Raw genomic sequence first — 21828 nt, forward strand, 5'->3', positions numbered from 1 at the left:
ATTGAAAATATTAATTATAAATTAGGATTCTACCTTTTATCATTAACTCTAAAGTTTCAGATACAACCTAAACTCCCCTTTGCCACAGGATTTTATTGGATTGAGTCAAAATAGAATCCCAATGCCAGAAATTAGCCCTGAAAGTTGGGAACCAACTCACACCTTGTCTATTTGTGCAACAAAAAGAACAGAGACACGAGAGGGAAAAACAGCGTTTTCTACTTTGTACTATTGTCCAGAAGAAAGGGAGAATGAAGTTAATCCTACCCAGTCCAGGCACCCATGAGGAAGAGAGGCATGCATGATGTTTCTTCAACTTAAATAACTTCAGAAGTATTTTCTACTTAACACTCTAGCTGTTAAACAACCTCACACATCCATACTCTCAGATCTACCCAAAGGTACTTTTCAGCCAATTTCTTGTCTGACCAGGTCACATGTAAGATCATGGTTTCTATCTATGCTCCAAGTTCAGCCTAACTACAGGTATCAATGACCAAATATGATTTAGAAAGATCATGAACCTGTCCTTCTGATCTAATCACTCTGGCTGTAAATTGTCTTCTTTCTCAAGTATATTATGGTGATAAAAGATGTGATAGAATGAGGGATGGATTGTTGACACAGCCATTATGACATCACCACAAAGGACTAGGCACTCTCAGTTGTAGATCAATAATGACATTATTACCATGTTAATAGGAAAGGTTGGCTGTAGGGAAAGAGTAATGGTAGTCCTGGAGGCCCCTATACATACAAGTATACAGCACTTTCTTGTGATCCAGAAAACCTAGTTTTTAATTTTGCTAGTGAGTTTGCTTTTCGAGTTTTGCTTTTTGAGTTTGCTTTTTCTCCCTTCAAAATGCAGAAGATAAGTTAATAAGTTAATATATCAGAACTCCATGTGGACTTCCTAATGGCTAATCCTGAATTAAAGCCCACAGGCTTTCTTAAAACTCTGTCCTATGTTATCCGAACCAGGATGGATATGGATCTACTAAGAATAAGTCATGCCAAACTAGCTTGCTTTTTTTAGATAGAACCATTAAGTTAGAAATCAGAAGAATGACACAGACATAGAGTGAGTCTTGATTTCAGCCAGAAAATTGAGAAAACTTCCACGAGAAGATGTGTTATTTGTTGAACTGAAATGAATTGAAGTACGCTAGATGGTACAATGAGGTATGGATGATAACCCTATTGTTTAGGGAGAAGGAGAAGGAATAAACATTTATATAGCACCTACTAGGTGCCAGGCACCATGCTAAGGGCTTCACAAATATTATCTAATTTAATCTTTACAACATCCCTGAGCGGTAAATGCTGTATTTTACAGTTGAGAAAACTGAGGCAAATGACTCAATGTTAAGTGATTTGCCCAGGGTCACACAACTAGAAAATATCTAAGGCTAGGTTTGGACTCAGATCTCCCTGGTTCCAGACCCAGTGCTCTATTCACTATGCCATCTAAGTGCCTATAGATTTAGATTTGCACTTGCTGAACAACAGTAACTGGAGTATATTAATCAGTGTGGAGAGAGGTCTCTCGAGTGCCATAGGGCTCTATCTTTGAATCAGTCATGTTGAACATTTTTATTAATCACTTGTAAAAAAAAAAACAGAAGACTTGTTTATCAAATTTATAGTTTAAAAAAAAGACGAGAGAGGTTACTACTGTAAATGGCTACCACCATCAAAATTCAAAAGTCTCAACAAGTTGGACACTGAGCTTCAAACCAAAGTAACAATAATAAAAACAAAACTTTAAATGGATAATGTAAAGCCATGTATACAACGTCTCTTTTCATTCAGTTGCAAAAGTGAAAGATGGATCAGACCAGTCTTAGCAGCAGTTCATGTGAAAAAGATCTGAAGATTTCATTTCATCACAAAGTTGAAATGAGTCAACAGTGTGATATGATTATTGAGAAAAATAACAAAATCTAATATTGCAGAGTCCAAATGGAAGAAAGGTTCCCTATAGACCAAGAATATACTTAGCTCTTTTTGTATCATAGACCCCTTTGGCAATCTGGTGAAACCTATGAACTCCTCAGAATAATGATTTTAAGTGCATGAAATAGAGTACGTAAGATTACAAAGGAGACCAATTAAACTGAAATACAATTAAAAAAAATTTTAAAGTAACATGACAAACCCCAGGCTAAGAACTCCTGCTACATGGTGAGCTTCTTCCCAATACTCCTGTGTTCAGATGACATTGTGTTGATTACATCCAGACTCAAAACATTGTAGAACATCTTAAATGAAAGTCTTGATCACTCAAAAGAATCCAGCCTAATAATACACATAGGAAAAGCTAAGGGAATGAAGAATGCTAACTGTCCAAACCATGTCAGCTAATTTAACAGACAACTCAAAGAGCTGGTCTCTTACATACTTTGGACAGACTATGAATGGTCACTGAATTAGACCCAAAATTCAGGAGAAAAGAGTAAAGGGTTTTGGGAAATAGCTTAGTGTTTACTGGCCCAAAGCTTCACTGTAAAACCAAGGGTTTTTTAGCATCATCATTCTTATGATGCCATATGACTATGAGTCATAGAGTACCAAAATCTCCAAGGAATTAAACTTTCAGGGAACCTAAAGACATGAGACATGAATAAGCTTTAACATCTTAATCATGAAGAATCATGAAGAAGTAGAGGAAAGACTGTGATCAGAGAGGTAGAATCCTGGAAAAATAGGTGAGCTACTCATGCAGCAAGGGCAAGAGATAATTGGTGTTGTAATCTGGGTACTATGGTGGCATCCATGTAATATTAATAATAAGAAATGTAGAGGCCTCCAAGCAAGTTAGATGGACTTCCTATGGAGGACTTATCAGATGATGTAAACAAGAGTCATGTAATACGAGAAAGCATATGGGGCTTCTAATCTGTACCTGTGGAGGGAGTACCCATATTAATGAGATCACTGAACCACCAACATATTGAAGTTATATTCAGAGTATGGGAACCAGTAGGTCCTCTATACTCTGAGCTGGTCAGACAATATCTGGAGAGTTCTGTTTGATTCAGGGATCATGTTGTATGGGAGATATTGACACACTGGACTGTATCCAGGGAAGAATAGTCAATAAAATAATTTTTTTTAAAAAATCAGCAGGTTTGATTTGGAGGTAAAATGATACCATTCATAAATGATTGAACAGTTATTGAAATGAGGGTAATGGTGCCTAACACAGAAAGACTTTGCAACAAGGATACAGTGTCCCTTAGCTTCCAGAGGCATGGCCCCTCTTTTTTCCATATGGAAGCTTGTGACTCATCAGCAGGAAGGGTGTGGTGATTCAGTTGATCTTCAGACCTCCACCAAGTTGGAGGGGGCCCTGATTCCATGTGGGTGGAACTTTTATGCTTAGAAGTCACCAGGATTCTGCCTCAAGGAAGGCAGTGATCTCAACTAATTCTCATTGCAAGGTGACAATGACAGGGAGAACCGTGGTAGATATCGGTCCTACCGCAGCTAGGCTTATAAGTGGTCCAGAAACCATGTCATTATAAAGAGAGGCTGAAAAAAAGAATTTGGTGAACTATTTAACAATGGAATGAGCTGCTTTCTGAGAGAAGAAACTCTCCATTGATGGAAGAATTCAGGTGGGAAGATAGATGGCTGATGGTCAGGTTTCTGCAGAAAGAATATTTGCACTATGTAAGGGAGAGATTAAATAAGATAGTGTCAGAAGTTCCTTCTAGTTCTAAATTCTATGATTTTCTAATATATGTTACAAGCTGTGGAGAAATTGGGGTTGTTCCATATTTTCGATTGTGTTTTGTTTGCCCCCTTTGGGCAACTGGGTGGCACAGTGGCCTAGAGTCAGGAAGACTCATCTTAGCTAAGTTCAAATCTGACCTCAGACACTTACTAGCAGTGTGACCCTGGGTAAGTCATTTAACCTTGTTTGCCTCAGTTTTCTCATCTATAAAATGAGCTGGAGAAGGAAATGGCAAACTGCTCCAGTATCTTTGCCAAAAAAACCCCAAGTAGGGTCATGAAGAGTAGGACATAACTGAAAAACTAAATACAACATTTACCCTCTTAAGCCTGAAAAAAAACCACAAACTTTATGACAAATAATTACAAATTAATTATGTGTCATTTCAGTTACAAAGTGCTTTATCTCATTACCTCATTTGATCATCACAATGACCACTGTGAGGAAGGTAGTTCATGTATTATTGACCTTATTTTACATATGAGGAAACTAAGGTATTAAAAGGTTAAATGACTAGATAACCTTCCAGCTCTTGCTGTCTCCCCCTCCCCTCTCTCTCTCTTTCTCTTTCTCCCCCCTCTCCCTCTCTCCCTCTCTCCTCTTCCCCTCTCCTCTCCCCCCCTCTCCCTCTGTCTCTCTCTCTGTCTCTCTGTCTCTCTCATCTCTCTCTCTTGTCTCTCTCTGTCTTTCTCTTCTCTGTCCCTTCCGTTTCTCCCTCTCTCCCTCCCTCTCTCTCTTTGCTCTCTCTTTTTCTCCCTCTTCCTCTGTCTCTCTGTCCCTCTCTGTGTCTCTCAGTCTTAGTATGTCTCTCTCCCCCCTCTCTCTGTCTCTGCTTCTCTCTCTCCTTGGTAACACTATTTGTTTTTCAAAAGAATGTAAGCTGTCATCCAAAGTCAAACCCATGGTCCAACCAGGTCAATAGTCAAGTTCTAAATATAATGATAATAACTAGCATTTACGTAGTGCTTTTCAGCTTCACAAAGTATTTTACATATGTTATTTCATTTGTTCCTCACAACCCTAAAAGGCAGATGCTATTACTAGTAAGCTCATTTTACAAGTTAGGGCACTAAAGCAGACAGAGTTTAAATGATTTTGCCCAGGCTTATGCATCTACTGAGTACCTGAAGCAGAATTTGAACTCAGGACTTCAAGAGTCTAAACCCAGTTCTCTATCCACTGTGCCACCTAGCTGCTACTGCAGCACATGGAATAAGCTAGAGGAAGGGATAGTAACCACGCAGATAACAATCTCAAGACATTAGATGTAGGGACTTGTAATACATTACAGAAAAAAATCACATGATCTGGGTTCAAATATTGGTTCTACCACTGACTACCTGAGTGACTTTGAAAAAGTTACTTAATTTCTTTGGGCCTCAGTTTCCTCTTGTTAAATGAAAGAGTAGGCTTACCTGACCCCTCAGGCCCCATCCAGTGCTAAATCTATGGACCTATGATCCTGAAATCATACGTCTGTGGTATATTAGAAAAAGTACCAAACTGGAAGTTTGTTGTGGTTCAGTCATTTCAGTCAGGTCCAATTCTCCATGACCCCATTTAGGATTTTCTTGGCAAAGATAATGGAATGGTTTGTCATTTCCTTCTCCTGCTCGTTTTACAGATGAAGTAACTGAGGCAAACAGGGTTAAGTGACTTGCCCAAGGTCACACAGCTAGTAAGTGTCTGAGGTTGGATTTGAACTCATCTTCCTGACTCCAGGGCCAAGGAATGCTCTATCCACTGCACCACCTAGCAGCCCAAAATGGAAGTTAGAAAATGTGTATTCCAGTCCTGTCCCTGATACCAAGTGGCTGTATTACCTGAGGTAAAACATTTAATCTCTCTGGACCTCACTTTCCTCTTCTATAAAATTAGGGAATTGAACAAGATAAACTCTAAAATCTTTCCAAATATAAAATTCTATTTCCTATCTTCCCCAATAATCTGTTTTAATTCTAACATCCACAAAGTTAAAATCTTTTAAGAATTTGTCATTTCATCCTATAAAACTCTTGAATAATGAATTCTCTAAACTTTCTAGTGGCTATAAGGGGTAGGACTTTCTTCTACTTCTGGTATTCTGGGATTGGGTAAAAATTCTGTGTTCATTCTAAACGTATTTGTCATGATTTTATTCACCTTGCTCCTACCTCATCTCAGTCACTGCTTGTTCAGTCTGATAATTCCTGCTCATTTTAGTCTGTCCACACAAAGCAGTGCTCTTTCTGATCCACCCCATCTCTTCAGTTATTATAGCTAACAACATCTGTGCACTCTCTTGGTCTCATGTCTGCCCAGATTCATAGGCTAATAGTAGGTCAGGCAAATTTTGCTATCAATTCAAATCCCTACCTCTTTTGCCACTATATGGAACTACTTTCTTCCCTGGCCCCTGCTCCAAAATACTTACCAAAAAACCTGTAAGGATAATAGTATCATATGTTCTTATGTGTATAATTTACAAAATCATAAAGTTGTTGATCATCAATAGGTTATTTATTACTTGTGAAAAGGGTAGTTTCTGGCTTAGTTTGTTATTCATTTGTGTTCAACTCATCATGACCTCATGGATCATGATCACACCAATGCTGTCCATGGTGTTTTCTTGGCAAAGATACTGGAGTGGTTTGCAAATAGAGGTTAAGTGACTTGCCCAGGGTCATACAGCTAGCAAATGTCTGAGACCAAATTTGAACTCAGGTCTATGCTAACTCCAGGCCTAGCCCTTTATCCTCTGAGCCTCCTAGCTGCCTCTGCCTTAATAGAGACAACTAAATTTGTGTTCTATAAAATAACAGCTAGGTAGTGCCGTGGATAGCATGCTGGACCTAGAGTAAGAAAGTCTTGGGTTTAAATCTAATCTCAGATTTACTGGTTTTGTGACCATGGGCAAATCACTTCACTTCTGTCAGCTTCAGTTTCTTCATCTTTAAAATGGAATAATAATAGCACCTACCTTCTAAGGTTTTGTAAAGGATTTTGTAAATGTGTTGCTTAGTAATAATAGTAATAATAAATAGTGCTATTTAATATCACTAAGTAATAGTAAAAGTGCTATTTAAATGCAATCATATTGGTACTAACAATAACAGTAATGTGTAACTTTATTAGTGCTCTACTCAAGAGTGTGCTAGTAAATGTTTAATAGTGAGCTCTACAGGGGGAAAAATGAATCACACTTTTAAGTTTAATCTGTATTAACATTTTTCCATAATTCTTTTAAATCTAGAAAATCAGCAAAACAATAAATCAAGCTCTGATTGACAGAGTTTGATGATCTCCAAGATGTAAATGCTAACACTAAATGCACTCACGGAAGATAAGGACATGGAAAGTGCTTTACAAACTTTAATGTACAATGCAAATATCAATTATTTAGTGCCTTCCTTTCCCTGGAACAATCTGACCCAGTGTTTGAGGGAAGGGAGCAATTATGCAGGCTTTAAATTCTGCCTCTGCTGGTACCTAGCACCTGAGACACGCTGTTGGCACACAGTCATACTAGCTTTCAGTACTTCCATCTTCTAGATAGTGACTGATGCAGAATTATAGCCGGGCTGGTCATCGTAACCCTGAGTCCTATTCCACTGAGGAAGGGCTCATAAGCCGCTATCGGTTAGTTATAAATGACTTTTTACAGCCAGGACACAGGTCAGTCTTCATCCTGGAAGGTGCGAGGAGAGACAATGGGGCATAATAATTTTATCCAAAATAATTTGGTGTGTTTGCTACAATCTAGGAGGATAACAGACTGATGAAGCCATCTAGGCTTTTTATTTCACTCCTCAAGTTGGAAGCACGGGCAATGTCTTAGGTAGGAAATATGGCCCTCGTGGGGTTTTTATCACCCTCTAAAACACAGTTTGGGTTTATTTTCCTTGATTTCTAGAACAGGAGGTTTTGTTTCCTCTCTTCCATCAGCACAGACATTTTTATGAATATACTGAGTCTTGTTCAGTGTCACTGCAGAGGACTCATCCATTTTCCATAAATCCTCAAGCCAAGTTTGTATTTCTTCTCTTGTCATTATCATCATCATTAATAATACCAGGATTATGAGTGCACAATATTCTACATCAATCAGCCAATGAACATTGTATCTACTGAATTTAAAGTCTTGTATTCTCAGTGACATTATTGACCTTTAAAATAGCCCTTCCCGGTACATGGCTCAGATATTATTATCTCTATTTTAGAGATAAATAATCTGAGACCCACAGAGGGTGAGACATGCCCAAACGGCTAGGGGTAGAGTCAGGATTAGTACTTAGGTGATAGAGTCAAACATAGATCAATCATGGAAGGATTCTTAGAGATTGTTTCATCCAGCTCTATTACTTGACAGATGAGGAAATAAAATACAACTAGTTAAAGCAATTTGACCCTTCCCTTGGATCCAAATCTAGTGCTCTTTTTTTTACTATGCCCCCATTCAGTAGAAATGCTCCATCAGAAGAATGCATCACATTTATACCTCCAAATCTAAGCTATTTTTCTACTCCTTTATTTCAACAAACATTAAAACTTGTCAATATGTACCACTCAGAATCATCGAAGCTGTACTTATTGATTCATTAGAGAAGACTAGACAGTGGATTAATGGAAAGAATGCTGGGCTGAGTGTCAGTTCTAGTCCAAATTCTGCCATTAGTTAGCTGTGTGACCTTGGAATGTTCTGGGCATCAGCTTCCTTGTCTGTAACAAGACTTTCTTGTACTTCTAGCCTCCTATGATTTTTCCAACTGAAAACATTTTTACTGATTTTTATATTATATAATATCTTTGACTAAACCCTGCCCCAATGCTTCATCAAACCAGGACCTTGAGCATGGACTGTCGAAGGCTAGGTTAAAGAAATGGTGTGACCAACTTGGAAAGAATTAGAGGTTGAGACTGGTAATGCCTATTCATCCCAGTGAAAATCAGCATAGCCAAGTGGTGAGAAGGTCATGACCAATGAGTTCACTGCCAGGAGATGATTTGGTCACATCAGCTCCTGATTATGCATTTAGGTTGGAGGATCTGTAATGTGCATGGTTAGTTTGTGCATGATTTATGCACATGAGCACTTTCTGTTTTGCACATAGTAAGCATTTAACAAATGCTATTTCATTCATTCATGATACAGCCATACTACTATAAAAATATGTCCTTGCTGCTCCCTAACTTCAGTCTTGATCATCTAGAAGGGAAAGATATTTGAACAGATAGATTCTCACAGATGTGGCAAAAGCTATCTGTATATAATCAAAATCAGGCCACCTGCTCTATAATATATTTGTACATTTCACAATGCATTACATAGGGCATCATGTTCTTTTCCTGGAGAGAATACAGCAGTAGCATAGCTCCCAAAAGGACCATACTTGGCTGGCTGTTCAGTCCTCCAATGATTTCATTGATGTTGCGATCCTTGGTTAGAAAACCCAGAAGCTTTCAGCTTACTCATCTGATAATATTTTCATAACATCACATTATCTATATAAATTATAGGGAGACTCACTATGTCCCATGGCATACAATTATACTTTTCCACAATTCTAATTGTTAAGAAATTATTTCTTTTATTGAGTCAAAATCTGCCTCTCTTCAGCTTCTGCCCATTGCTCTTGGTTTTGTTTTTTGAGGTGAAAAAAAACCAAATTAATATTTCTTCCTCAGGAAAACCCTCCAAATAATTGAACAAAACTGTCTTATTTTCTTAGATCTTCTCTTTTCCAGGTAAAACATTCTTCATGTCTTTATACAATGCCCAGGTGGCATAGTTTTGTGTCTGTTCATCCTATCAGCCTGTCTCCTCTGGATGTGCTCCAACTTGTTAATGTCTTTCAATATCCTTGCTTGGGAGTATGTGGGATGTTCAGGGAGGATCAGAGGAGCACCTCTGGTATGAAGACTTGCTGAATCCTTTTCAGGGCTGTTCATCAGCTTTACTGTACACCTTTCACCCAACTCTCACCTGTAACTCCAAGAAGCCATAGAGCAGCCACGCTAGTAAATCCATCTGGGTGTATGGATTGAATCAGGTTGAGGGTAACCAAGAAGTCTCAAACTCACTGGTGAATTAGAGAAACATCTTACCCAAAGCATGTGAATACTTACCTTCAAGGAATGAGCAGATGAGAACAATTTGTTCCAAAGGCCATGAATGTGATTGAAGCAGGTGCTGTGGAGTGCTTAGAGCTTGATCAGACATTGTAGATGCCATGGTCATCCACTGCACCCCAGGCCATCACCAGTCATCCTGAATTTTGTCTTGCCACTGGGCTTGGATGACTCTGGAAAAGACAATGAGACGGATGACTTTGTGCACTTCTTTTTCATTTAAATCCAACTAACCTGCACATCAAGACATCACCCATGATGCCACTGGTCCTCTTTGAAAACAAAAGATGAACAACAAAATCTTTCCTAAAATATGGTTCTCAGAAATGAACATCACATGCCAACAGTGATATAGCAAGGGAAGAGTTCGATGGGGCTCTAACCTCCTTTATTCTGAGTCTGTGTTTCCATCATAGTTTATTTATTGTGATAAATATTTATTAAGTCCATATTATATATAGAACCTTGTACTAGGTGCTTGAGGGAGAGAGAGTTGAGGTAAGATCCAATCTTACAACCTTCACAAGGCTTTTAGTATAACATATGGGCAGCTAGGTGGTACAGTGGATAGAGTACCAGTGAAGAAGTCAGGAGAACCTGAGTTCAAATGTCACCTCAGACACTTGACACTCACTAGCTGTGTGACCTTGGGCAAGTCACTTAACCCCAATTGCCTCATCCTGGGTCATCTCCAGTCATCCTGATGAATATCTGGTCACTGGATTCAGATGACTCTGGAGGAGAAGTGAGGCTGGTGACCTACACAGCCCTCCCTCACTCAAAACAAAGTCAAGTGCAAGTCATGTCATCATTTCTCTGATGGCATGGTCTTCTTTAGCAACAAAGGATGAACATATATACAAGTATAACATATTAATGTCCACCCATTGATTATAATTATCTGGGTTTAGTAATTTAGCCAGTTTGTAACTTAGCTAAGTATACTATCATTAAGCCCATAGCTATCTTTTATACAGGAATATAATGAAAGATTTTAACAAATGATTTGCTCAAACCCAGAGTACTGTTCCTTTGACTTTCTCTGATAGTCCCATCTAGTAAACCTGCCAAAAAGGGAAATGAGATTATTCTGTTAAGACTTATTCCTTTAGCATTCTAGTATATAGTGATCTCCCTTTCCCTTTCTAAATATTCAAAAAAGGCACATTTTAAAATATATCCTAATATTTTATCAGGAACCAAAATCAGTCTTGCCAACCTCCAGGCTAAAGAATCCACCTTCTTTCACTTTTTGAAAACATTTGCCTATCTCCCTTTCTGGCACTTTTCCCTTTCTGTGGTTCTCTAAAGATCAACAGTCATATCACATCAACATTTACTTTTGGTACCCTGGGATGTACCTCATATAGGTCTCACTATTTGACTCAATGGATAGTAACTGAATTTGGAACACTAGCTGTGTGACTCTGGGCAACGCACTTAACCTCTATTTGCATTAATCCACTGGAGAAGGAAATGGCAAAACACTCTAGTATCTTAGCCAAGAAAACCCCATATGGGGTTGCACAGAATCAGACAGGATTGAACAATAAGTTTTAAGCTACTAAGACTTTTGGAATACTTCATGTATTTTTTACATATTTATTTATATATTGTGACCTCATGGAATTGTAAGTTCCTTCAGGGCAAAGGGCCATCTTTTTGCCTTTCTTTATATCCCCAGAACCTAGCACCATTCCTGGCAAGTAGTAAATGCTTGATAAATGCTGTCACCTGACTAACCAATTGATACTTGACTTAGATTTCCTTCCTTTATGGGGCCATTGGACAGGTGTACATGGGTTTAAGGCTAGTAGAACCATTGTTGTTGCTCATTACAGAATGTACCAGTACAAACCAAGTAGTGATAAGAACTATGAAGTCAGCCTCTTTCGTATACAAGTTATCTGAGCACAACTGAACTTTACTCTCATTTTCTATTCCCAAAGCACTGCACCCAAAGAGGGCATCAAGCCATGCAAACCAAGTAACAAAATAACCAAGTTTAAGTTTATGTTCTTCTCACTGTCCCTGCTCATTTTCTGTCATGAAATAGTGGAAAATCCAAAAGAAGATCAAGGTGGAAGATTGGAAGAAGAGTGTCCATGGTTCTCTATTATAATATAGAACTTGGAAAATGGTATGTCAGTTCTTCTTGGATCTAGGATCTACTCAGTGTGGATTCTCCTCTCAGTGGTGTACACTACCACCTATCAACAAATTCCCGTCCTTTTGGATTCTTGTCCATATCCTCCTGTAACTTTCCCTAGAAGATCCGTTCAACATGTTCTTCACAGTCTGGGGGTTTCAAAGGCTCTAAATAAGAGTATGTCCAGCTAAAGAGGCAGTGTTGTTAATTGATAGAGAATTGGCCTCAGTTTCGAGAAGACCTGAGCAAGTCACTTAACCCATTTGTGTTCCCAAATGGTTCTCTAAGAATATAAGTAGCAGAACAGTTACAGAGAGAATTGGTAGAGAATATTTCCTTAACAAGCATTCTCTACACCAATAAAATGACAGATTGATACGCCCCACCACCCCTCTACTATGAAAAAAATAGCAAATATCTACTCTAATTCAGTTCTAGTGATTATTTCTTGCATATGTTTTGACAGTTCATTTAAATATGTCTGTGGAGTCCATGATGATACAAAGAGAACTTTTCTGAGTTGAGCAAAACACTCAGAAACTAATGTTGTCTATAGCTGTACTTTAGTGGGGTAGAAATGTTATGAATGTGTGTATGTGTACACATATGTGTGTTATGTTTATATGAGTATATTATGCTTGCATCCATGAGTGCACGTGTGTGTATGATTGCCCTATGCATCTACATGGCTCCATCTTGAGTGGATGTGTATGTATGAGATTGCATGTGTGAGTATGCATGTGACTGAGAGACAGAGAGTGTGTGTGTGTGTAGGTGGGTTTCACACAGCCGCTTGTGATGAGATGAACCTAATTTCTAAGCACTACTGACTCTGCACTCAGAGAAACAATTCCTGAGCCCTCCTAGCTGGGCCTTGTGCTGGTCAGATTGTCAGGATTAGGGCTGGCCAAGTCAGAAGCACCAGCTGCCTTGGGAGACTCAAAGGCAGGCAGGTGCTCCCAGCAGGAGGCACATCCCATCCCACCTGTGGACTATTGACTCACCACAGTGCAGGTGCTGAGTTTGGGCTGAAATCACCAAGCTTTAAAGGAGTTGATCATTCTGGGTCAGTTACTACTGAGCGTAAGCCTTGAAAGAGAGTGAGATCCAAAGTAAGTCTGCCACACACAGCATTGCAATCGTTTCTTTTCTCATCTGTGTCTGTGATATCATCACTGTGGGTGCTCCTGGGTGAGGAAGCCCCCTCTCCCAATGCAGATGACAACTGCTCTTCAATGTTGAGCCTTAGAGAATTGCCTAGAAGTACTTAGAATCTGAGCAGAATTTGAACTCCAGTCTTCCTGACTCCGGGTCCTTCATGCCATCCATTAGCCACACAGCTGACTAACTTCTCAGTTGAATAACTTCACCTCAGCTGAGTAGTTTCAGCTTCTCAGTTTAGGATCCATACTTTAACTCTGACTCCCCCAGATGGATTATACTAGAAACCTAAAACAGACTTAGCCTCATTTCTCCATCTAGAATATCCCAAATGACGATGATTACCTAGCAAAAGTGATAGAGGTCAGTTGGAAAATTGAAAGATCAAGCTTTAAATCCCACTTGCCAAATCCTGTTCACAGAAGAGAAATCAGGTAGAAGACTGGAGGTTAAAATCAGTAGCCTCATATTCCCAGGGGACAATAAAGCCTGGAGTTACAAGATATGGTTTTGAAGTCTCACTCCCAGCCCCTCCCTCAACGTGAGATTCCAACATTTTAAGGCCAGTGCCTGTGTATTAGGACAAGTGATCCAGACAAGTATGGATCCGATCAACAGGGCTCATAGATCCTAGCAGCTGGGGATGTTTCATCTCATTCTCTGAGAGGACTATACCTGATGAGAGAAGCTACCTGGGGTCTGATCTAATCCGGACTGCTTCCCACAGGAAGAGCAAAATGGTGCACGAAATGAGAAAGAGATTTAGATCTGTGCTCTTGACCTTTCAGGGGGACCCATACTAGATCTGCCCTGAAGCACTCTTCTAGTATAGACACTTTTCCTTTTTGTTTGTTTATGTTTATTTTGAGAGGGAGCTAGGTGGCAGAACAGATAAAGTACCAATCCTGGAGTCAGGAGGATCTGAGTTCAAATCTGACCTCAGATGTTTCCCAGCTGTGTCATCCTGAGTTGAGTCACTTAACCCTGATTGCCTCAAAAAAAAAAGTTCTTTTTGTTTGATTGGTTTGGTGTAATTTGGTTTCAGAGCAGGAAGGATGAATGAGTATCTGAACCTGTGTTTTCATTGGCATTGGAAAGCAGTTCCTTGTCATCATTCTGAGTAGATCAGTAATAATACTTAGAAAGAATCTAGATATTTTGAAAGAATAATTCCACCATACTCAGATGGGCAATTTATTTGGCCTGCTTCACCCTAAAAGCAGATATGTTTGATGGGAGAATGTCACTCACATGAGAAGATCATTCTTCTAAAAAAAAGTTTTTATTTTTATTCTGAACTTTTTGTTCTAAACAGAAAAATAAGATTGTTCATGAAACTGAAGATCTCTGTTATGTATAATTTGCTTTTATTTTGAAGTACATAATTAATGCAGCCTGTAGCTTTCAAAACTGTCCTGTTTGGCTGTAATCCTTTTTGGCCTTTCTTCTGTTCTAATAGATCATTCTTTTAAAATATCTTTAGTTTCTTCTTTCTCTTTTGTTTGCCTTTTAGGAGAGGTTTTGACCTTGCATGGTGAGTTCCAAGGAAGGTAAAGACAGCTGAAGCCCCCTGGCTGACAAGGCAGCTCAATTTTGTTTCTTTGTACTTAGAATACACAAGTCCCCAAGAGTCCTTTGCCCCAAACTATGCTTTGAAAGGAGGAGATCAGAAGGAGTTGGGTAGTAATGCACATTCATTGGCATCTGTTGCCATTACCCAAGACTCCTTGCATCTTGTAGTACTGACATTTATCTAAAGAATTCTACATGCAAGCAGCACAACTGAGGAAGTCCCAAGCTACCCGTCACTGATTAATGTCATCTTCGGAGCAGTATGATATCGGAGTTGTAGTACACAAATGCTGTCATTGAAGGCCTAACAGTCATGTTTCCCTTCTTCCTTCTGTTGTAGATCCTGGTGCCCCTGTGAAATTGCCTTGTTTGCCAGTGAAACTGTCTCCTCCACTACCTCCAAAGAAAGTCATGATTTGCATGCCTTTAGGAGGGCCAGAACTCTCCCTTGCTTCCTACGCGGCCCAGAAGAGTGCCCAGCAGACCATGGCTCAACATCACCATACTGTCCTGCCATCCCAGTTGCAGCACCAGCTCCAGTATGGCAGCCACAGCCAGCACCTCCCCTCTGCCTCCAGCCCACTACCTATGCAGCCATCAGGTTGCAGGATGATAGATGAATTGAATAAAACACTGGCTATGACCATGCAGCGACTGGAAAGGTAATGTCAGATTTCCTATATACACCGAGGGGAAGACCATCCATAGTGGGTCTAGACTTAGAGCTGACCCGAGGGCAGCATAGCACTCAGAATCATCTCTGGAGGGTTCTTGTGCCCAGGATCCATCTTTAAGGGAGTTCAGGGCCCAGAATATATAACACAGTATGCTTTTTTAAAAAAGATGTTTATACAAGTAAAATAAAAGCAAGCCTTGAAGAAATCATGGGAAGCAGTATGGGAGTTGGCCTAAGGGAGAGGGGGGAAGGAATGACTGGAGAAGCCTTCCCCTTTTCTTTGGTAAAAAGAAAAGGGAATATGGGCTAACTATATGCTGTTGTTGTTAATCTAATTGCAAAGTTATTTATTTGTCTAGGGGCTAATTCTCTGATTTAGTTCACACACACTCACACATACTGATACACACACACATACACACACACATACACATATACACACACACACACAAAACCTAGTTATATGACCTGGGGCAAAAACACTTAACGTGTATGAGTCTTAGTTTCTTTATCTGTAAAATTAGAGGGTTAGATTGGCTCATAGATTATAAACTTTTTTTTGACATAGACTCTTTTGACTGTGGTTTGTTGCCTGCATTCATAATTTAAGGAAATGCTGAATTTCTGTAAGAGTTCTAAAAGAGTGAAAATAAAGATGTAACTTTTGTCCTAAGTTCATGAACTGCCTGACATCTATCCACATCTTTCTTGGGGATCTATGGAAGTTAAAAAGCCCTACACTAGATGGTTTCTAAAGCCTCTTTCAGCTCTAAAATCCTATGATCCTGCAGTCCTGATGTCCCTCTGATTTGCAGTTTGCTGTCTTTTTGACCCTTGGCTCTATTTCATTCATTTCCCCTAAAGAAGCACTCCCACCACCCAGTACAATTCTTGGGTCAGTTTCTTGATCCTCCAGCATAAAAGGGAGGAGTGAATTATTGAAAGTGAGCTGAAAGCCTAAACATCTTTCCCATAACTGTAATATCTCTTGAGCATGCCCTGCCTCCTCCCATGTGGGCAAACTGAAGTATAGAAGGGCAACATTGCTTGATCAAATTTATTGTCACTTTTCTTTCCACAGTAAAATTTAATTTTGTTTATTCTACCTTTACAGCATATCTCATACCTATCCCTTTCTCTCCACTTACATGGTTATCACACTAATTGAGATCCTTTTCAACTCTCCTCTGGACCAAGATAGTAATCTCATCAATTTCCTTGATCTAGATTACATTTTGAAGATTTTTTTTAATATATTACCAATTTTCATGTACTCTATGATCCAGTCAAAATGGTCATTTTTCTATACAGCCTGCCTTTCTTGCTTGGAATCCATTTCCCCCTCATCTCTACCCCTTTGGGTCTCTAGTTTCTTTCTAAATTTATCTTAAATATCACCTCCTATGTGAAACCTTGAAGAAGCTAGGTGGCACAATAGATGGAATCAGGAAAACTCATCATGAATTCAAAACCAGCCTTGGACACTTAGTAGCTGTATGCCCTTGAGCAAGATACTTAACGCTATTTGCCTTGGATACTCATCTGTAAAATGAGCTGAGGAAAGAGATGGCAAAACAAACCAGTATCTTTGATAAGAAAACCCCAAATGGAGTCATGAAGAGTCAAACACAACTCAACAGCATCGTGAAGCCTTTTCTAAACCCCCTGTCACTAATGGCTTCCTTTCCAAAATGATCTTGTATATTTTTCCTATGTACTCATACATGAATGTATTGCCTTACCTGATAAAATATAAGTTCTGTGAAGTTGGGGATTAGCTTGGTTTGGTCATGCCTGTCTTGGTACCTGGCACATGGCACTTAATAAAATGCATTGACTGATTCCTCCTACCCTGTCCTCTTCTCTGACCAATGAGAGGGACAGAAATTATTTACTCTGGGATTCCTAGTTTCTATTGCTGTGGAAGTAAACATTTCTTTTCCATGAAATGGGTATTTTCTGGCAGGCCCATAAGGTCCCACCTTCCTATGTGATGCACATCTGCTTCCTTCGTTGCTATGGACATGGTTAAAGGATGTGTTGAATGGTGCCAATTGATTAGTTTAATTCCATTCTCCCTTCATTATAAGCAATTCCTTAAAGGAAAAAGGATCAGTTTGTGCATATGTGTGCAAGTGAGTGTGTGTGTGTGTGTGTGTGTGTGTGTGTGTGTGTGTGTGTGTAAGTCATGAGTGACCATTTCCATACCAGTCCCACTCCCCTCCCCCATTTATCCTTTCTGTCTTCGAGTTCTTGTTATCTGTCTTGATTGTGTTAATGCAAGGAGTGAGGGCAAGTCTAGAGAGGCTCAGGGTCTTAAATGGAATGTGGTGTCAAAGAGGAAATGGGCCCAGAGCACAGATGTGAATCAGACATTCTAAGCAAGACAGCAGAAATCTCTGTGTCACCACTGCCAAGTGCTTTGTCTCCTGCTTCTGTCTGGCTGTCTAGACTAGGTCAGGGGTACAAGTAGGTTTTAATAATCTGTTTAGGACAGATGGAACAAATGTTTGTGTCATTTTGACAAGATCTTTCCTCAAGGGGAAAAGAGGCCACCTTCCTGACCAGATAAAAAGAAGTTTTTCTGAACATTCTCATTGTCTTCTGGGAGACCAGGGAGATCTGAGAGTGATACAAGGTCATGAGTCACTTTTCTACATAGTCAAGAGATTCCCCTTCTGTCTCTAAAGACCTATACATTTCTAAAGGGCAGCCAGGAGTAGCAGTGGAGAGAGTGACAGGCCTAAAGTCAGGAAGACTCATCTTCCTGAGTTCAAATCTGGCCTCAGACACTAGCTGTCAGACCACAGGCAAGATACTTAACCCTATTTACCTCAGTTCCTTCATCTATAAAATGAGCTGGAGAAGGAAATGGCAAACCACTCCAGTATCTTTACCAAGAAAATCCCAAAAGGGGTCACAAAAACTCAGACAAAACTGACAGGCCTGAACAACAATGCATTTCTCTAAAAAAAAAAAAAAATTTTACACTGCTTCTTTCATGCAGTTTTTGTTGTAAAAATGTAATCAGTGACTTTTCTATTGCTATTTAAATTTCTATTGTTATCGAACCTGCGAACAATCCATTATTATTAAAATTGATGTTTCATCCTCACATTGATTTTTTGGTTTAGAGATGTTTAAATGCTTTATATGATACTGTTGAGTTAAATTATTAAAGCATCTATTCTTTAAATCGAGGGCTCTGAAGAAAAGAAATACATTTCTAATAAATTAATTTTCATCCTACCTAGTCAAAGCCCAGAATCCATGAATAGATAGGTGGGTAGATCCAAAAAACAAGTTATAGGTAATTTTGTGTACTGTGTATATTTCTGGAGTGAAAACAGGTCCTAGATAGAATGCCTAAATGAATTGGATGTAAACCAAAAGAAGAGAAATTTAAGGGAATCATAAGCAATGGGAATTTTTGTGGTTTTTTATTTTTTACTAGACCTATGAGTTCATCAGCATAAGTCACTTCTTCTACCAATTCAGATCGGTACCTTCTCTGTGATTCATAGTCTTTGAGAGTTATCTGAGACCCTGTGAGATTGAATGACTTGCCCAAGGTCATATAGCTGTTAAATGTCCAAGACAAGACTCGTTCCTAGTCTTCCTGCTTCCAAGGGGAGTCCTCTAATCATGATGACAACTTACTTCTTGAATGTTGTCTACTGTTATTATTATTATTTATTTTATTATTTTATTGTTATTATTTTAGTATTTTAATTATTTTATTATTTTGTAATTATTATTACATACAAATATAACAGGTACCTACCATAAATTTCCTTAAATTATTATTTTCTAATTAATTTAGGTATTAATAAGTTTATTTTACTGTTTTTTTCATTAGTTGGAATGTTCTCATGTTTGTTCCATAAGTCCTAACCATGTGACCAATTATTAGTGACATCATAGAGTGGTTGAGAAAGTCATCGATAACCAATGACATCACTCCTCTTCTCACTTAATTTTAAACCCTCTGCTACAGTCTGACTTCCATCCTTATCATTTGACTGAAACTGCTATCCCTGTTCACCAATGATCTCTCAGCTGCCAAATCTAATCTAAGCCTTTTGTTTTATTTTTTTGCCACCTGTGCCCACCATTGGGTAGCCTTTTCTCCTGGACATTCTCTCCTCTCTAGGTTGTTAAGACCCTGTCTCTCTTGAATCTCTCCCAACTGTGTGACCTCTCCTTCTCAGTCATTTTGCTGTGTCTTCATAGAGGTCCCATCCATTAACCTTGGGTATCCCCCAAGGCTCCATCCTGGGCCCCCTTGTCTTTTTCCTCTGCACTGTCTCACTTGGTGATCTCATCAACAACCATGGTTTCATTTATCATCCCTATGCAAATGATTCCTAGACCTAAACATCAAACCCCAACCTCCTTCCTGAGATCTATATTTGTATCACCAACTATTTATTGAGTATTCAAACTGAATGTCCCATAAGCATCTCAGATTCACCATGCCCAAAACTGAAATACTTATCTTTCATCCCAAACCTTTCCCTCTTCTGAATATTCCTTTCAGTATAGAGAGTTGTACCATCTTCCTAGTCACTCAGACTCCCAACCTGAAAGTCATCCTTGACTCCTCATGCTCCAATCTCTTGCCAGGTTCTGTCATTTTTGACCTTTACAACATCTCTTCTACCTATCTGCTTCTCTCCTCCAACACTGCTTCCATCGCCCTGGCATTGGCCCTCATCAGCTCTCACCTAAACTATTGCAACAGGCTTCTGATTGATCTGCTGCCTCAAATCTCCCCAACTCCAGTTCATGTTCCATTCAACCTCTAAAGTGATCTTCCTAAAGTGTAGGCAAGTCTGATCATATCATCCCACCCTCCCCAATTTAATGAACTCCAGTGGCTCCCTATTACCTTCAGGATTAAATATGAAATCTTTTGTTTGGAGTTGAAAACTCTTTACAACCTAACTTCTTTTACCTTTCCCATTCTCTTCCTCTTCACTCCCCTCCAAGTATTCTACAAGCAAGCCGCACTGGATAGTAGAGATTCATTCTTCCTTTTACAAGCTACTCTATCTCCCTTCTGCCTTTCCATTAGCATCCCCCATTCCTGAAATGCTCTGCCATCTCACCTCTGCCTTCTGAATTCCATAACATCCTTCCAGACTCAGCTCCAATCCTATCTTCTGCTGGAGGCCTTTTTCACCATCACCGTCTCCCTACCTCCACCCTCCACAGTGCCTTCTAAAATTACCTCCCATTTACACCATCTATACTACATACATAGTTATATGCATGTTAAAACATCATATTTATTTCCAACATTGAACTATTTGACAATGCCAAGGACCTCAGTAGTTAGAATTTACTTTTTTGGATTTTTAGTAACTGTGACTAGGGCAGCTAGGTGGCACAGTGGATAGACCGCCAGGCCTAGGGTCAGAAAGACTCATCTTCCTGAGTTTAAATCCAGCTTCAGACACTTACTAGCTGTGTGACCCTGGGCAAGTCACTTAACCCTGTTTGCCCCAGTTCCTCGTCTGTAAAGTGAGCTGGAGAAGGAAATCGCGAACCACTCCAGTATCTTTACTGAGGAAACCCTAAATGGGGTCATGAAGATTTGGACCTGATTGAAAAATGGCTGAGAAAATGAGCTGGAGAAGGAAATAGCACTTACCCCTGTTTGCCTCAGTTTCCTCATCTGTAAAATGAGCTGGAGAAGAAAATGGTAAACTATTCCAATATCTTTGCCAAGAAAACCCCAAATGGGGCCACAAAGAGTCAGATACAGCTGAAATGACTGAACAACAGCAGGTAACTCTGGCTCCTGGAAGCAGGACAAGGGCATTGAGTGTCACTGCTATTTCCAGAGGTCTTGGGCACAGGATTTTGGGTTGGTTTCACCAGAGTATGAGGGGGAGGTGGTAGTAGTAGTTTGGCATGCCAGGTTCATGCTGATTCCTTTCACTCCTTCAGGGCTCATTGAGATGATTACTTACACAGCATAAGAGTCAATTTATGAAATTTGGTGCCCTAAAACCTTATGCAAGCCCAAAACATAAAAATTTCAAGAAGCTTGAGAAAACAGAGCCATAATGGCTTGTTAAAGGAAGAGCTGGAAAAAACATCGAGACTGTTCAGAGAACAAACATAATCTCTAAAAAAAAGTGTCTGGAGGGGAAATCATTTTTTTCTCCTATAAAACATTCATTGATACCACTGGCAGTAACAACAGAATAAGTATCTGGACGGAGGATTCATTTAATAATAACCACTAACATTTATAAAGCACCTCAAAGTTTGCCAAGCATTTTAAAGACATTATCTCATTTGTTTCTCAACCATGAGATAACTACCATTGGAATCATTTTGCACGAGTCAGCTGAGCCAGAGAGATTTTCCCTGTGTCACAAATCCAATAAGTATCTAGGATTACAAATGGGA

At 39.4% G+C, this 21828-nt stretch overlaps 1 protein-coding gene across 13 annotated transcripts in view; it reads left to right on the plus strand.

Annotated features, from left to right (window-relative positions):
• The window catches only part of PHACTR1 (phosphatase and actin regulator 1), a 668125-nt gene that overhangs the window by 559819 nt on the left and 86478 nt on the right, over positions 1-21828 (plus strand). For all 13 annotated transcript variants that reach the window (XM_072603838.1, XM_072603846.1, XM_072603839.1 and 10 more), the window contains one exon: positions 15070-15391. In XM_072603838.1, coding sequence (XP_072459939.1) covers positions 15070-15391 — 322 coding nt within the window. The remainder of the gene's footprint in view (positions 1-15069; positions 15392-21828) is intronic.

This window comes from Notamacropus eugenii, chromosome 4 (assembly GCF_028372415.1).
Source record: "Notamacropus eugenii isolate mMacEug1 chromosome 4, mMacEug1.pri_v2, whole genome shotgun sequence".
NCBI classification, from domain to species: Eukaryota; Metazoa; Chordata; class Mammalia; order Diprotodontia; family Macropodidae; genus Notamacropus; species Notamacropus eugenii.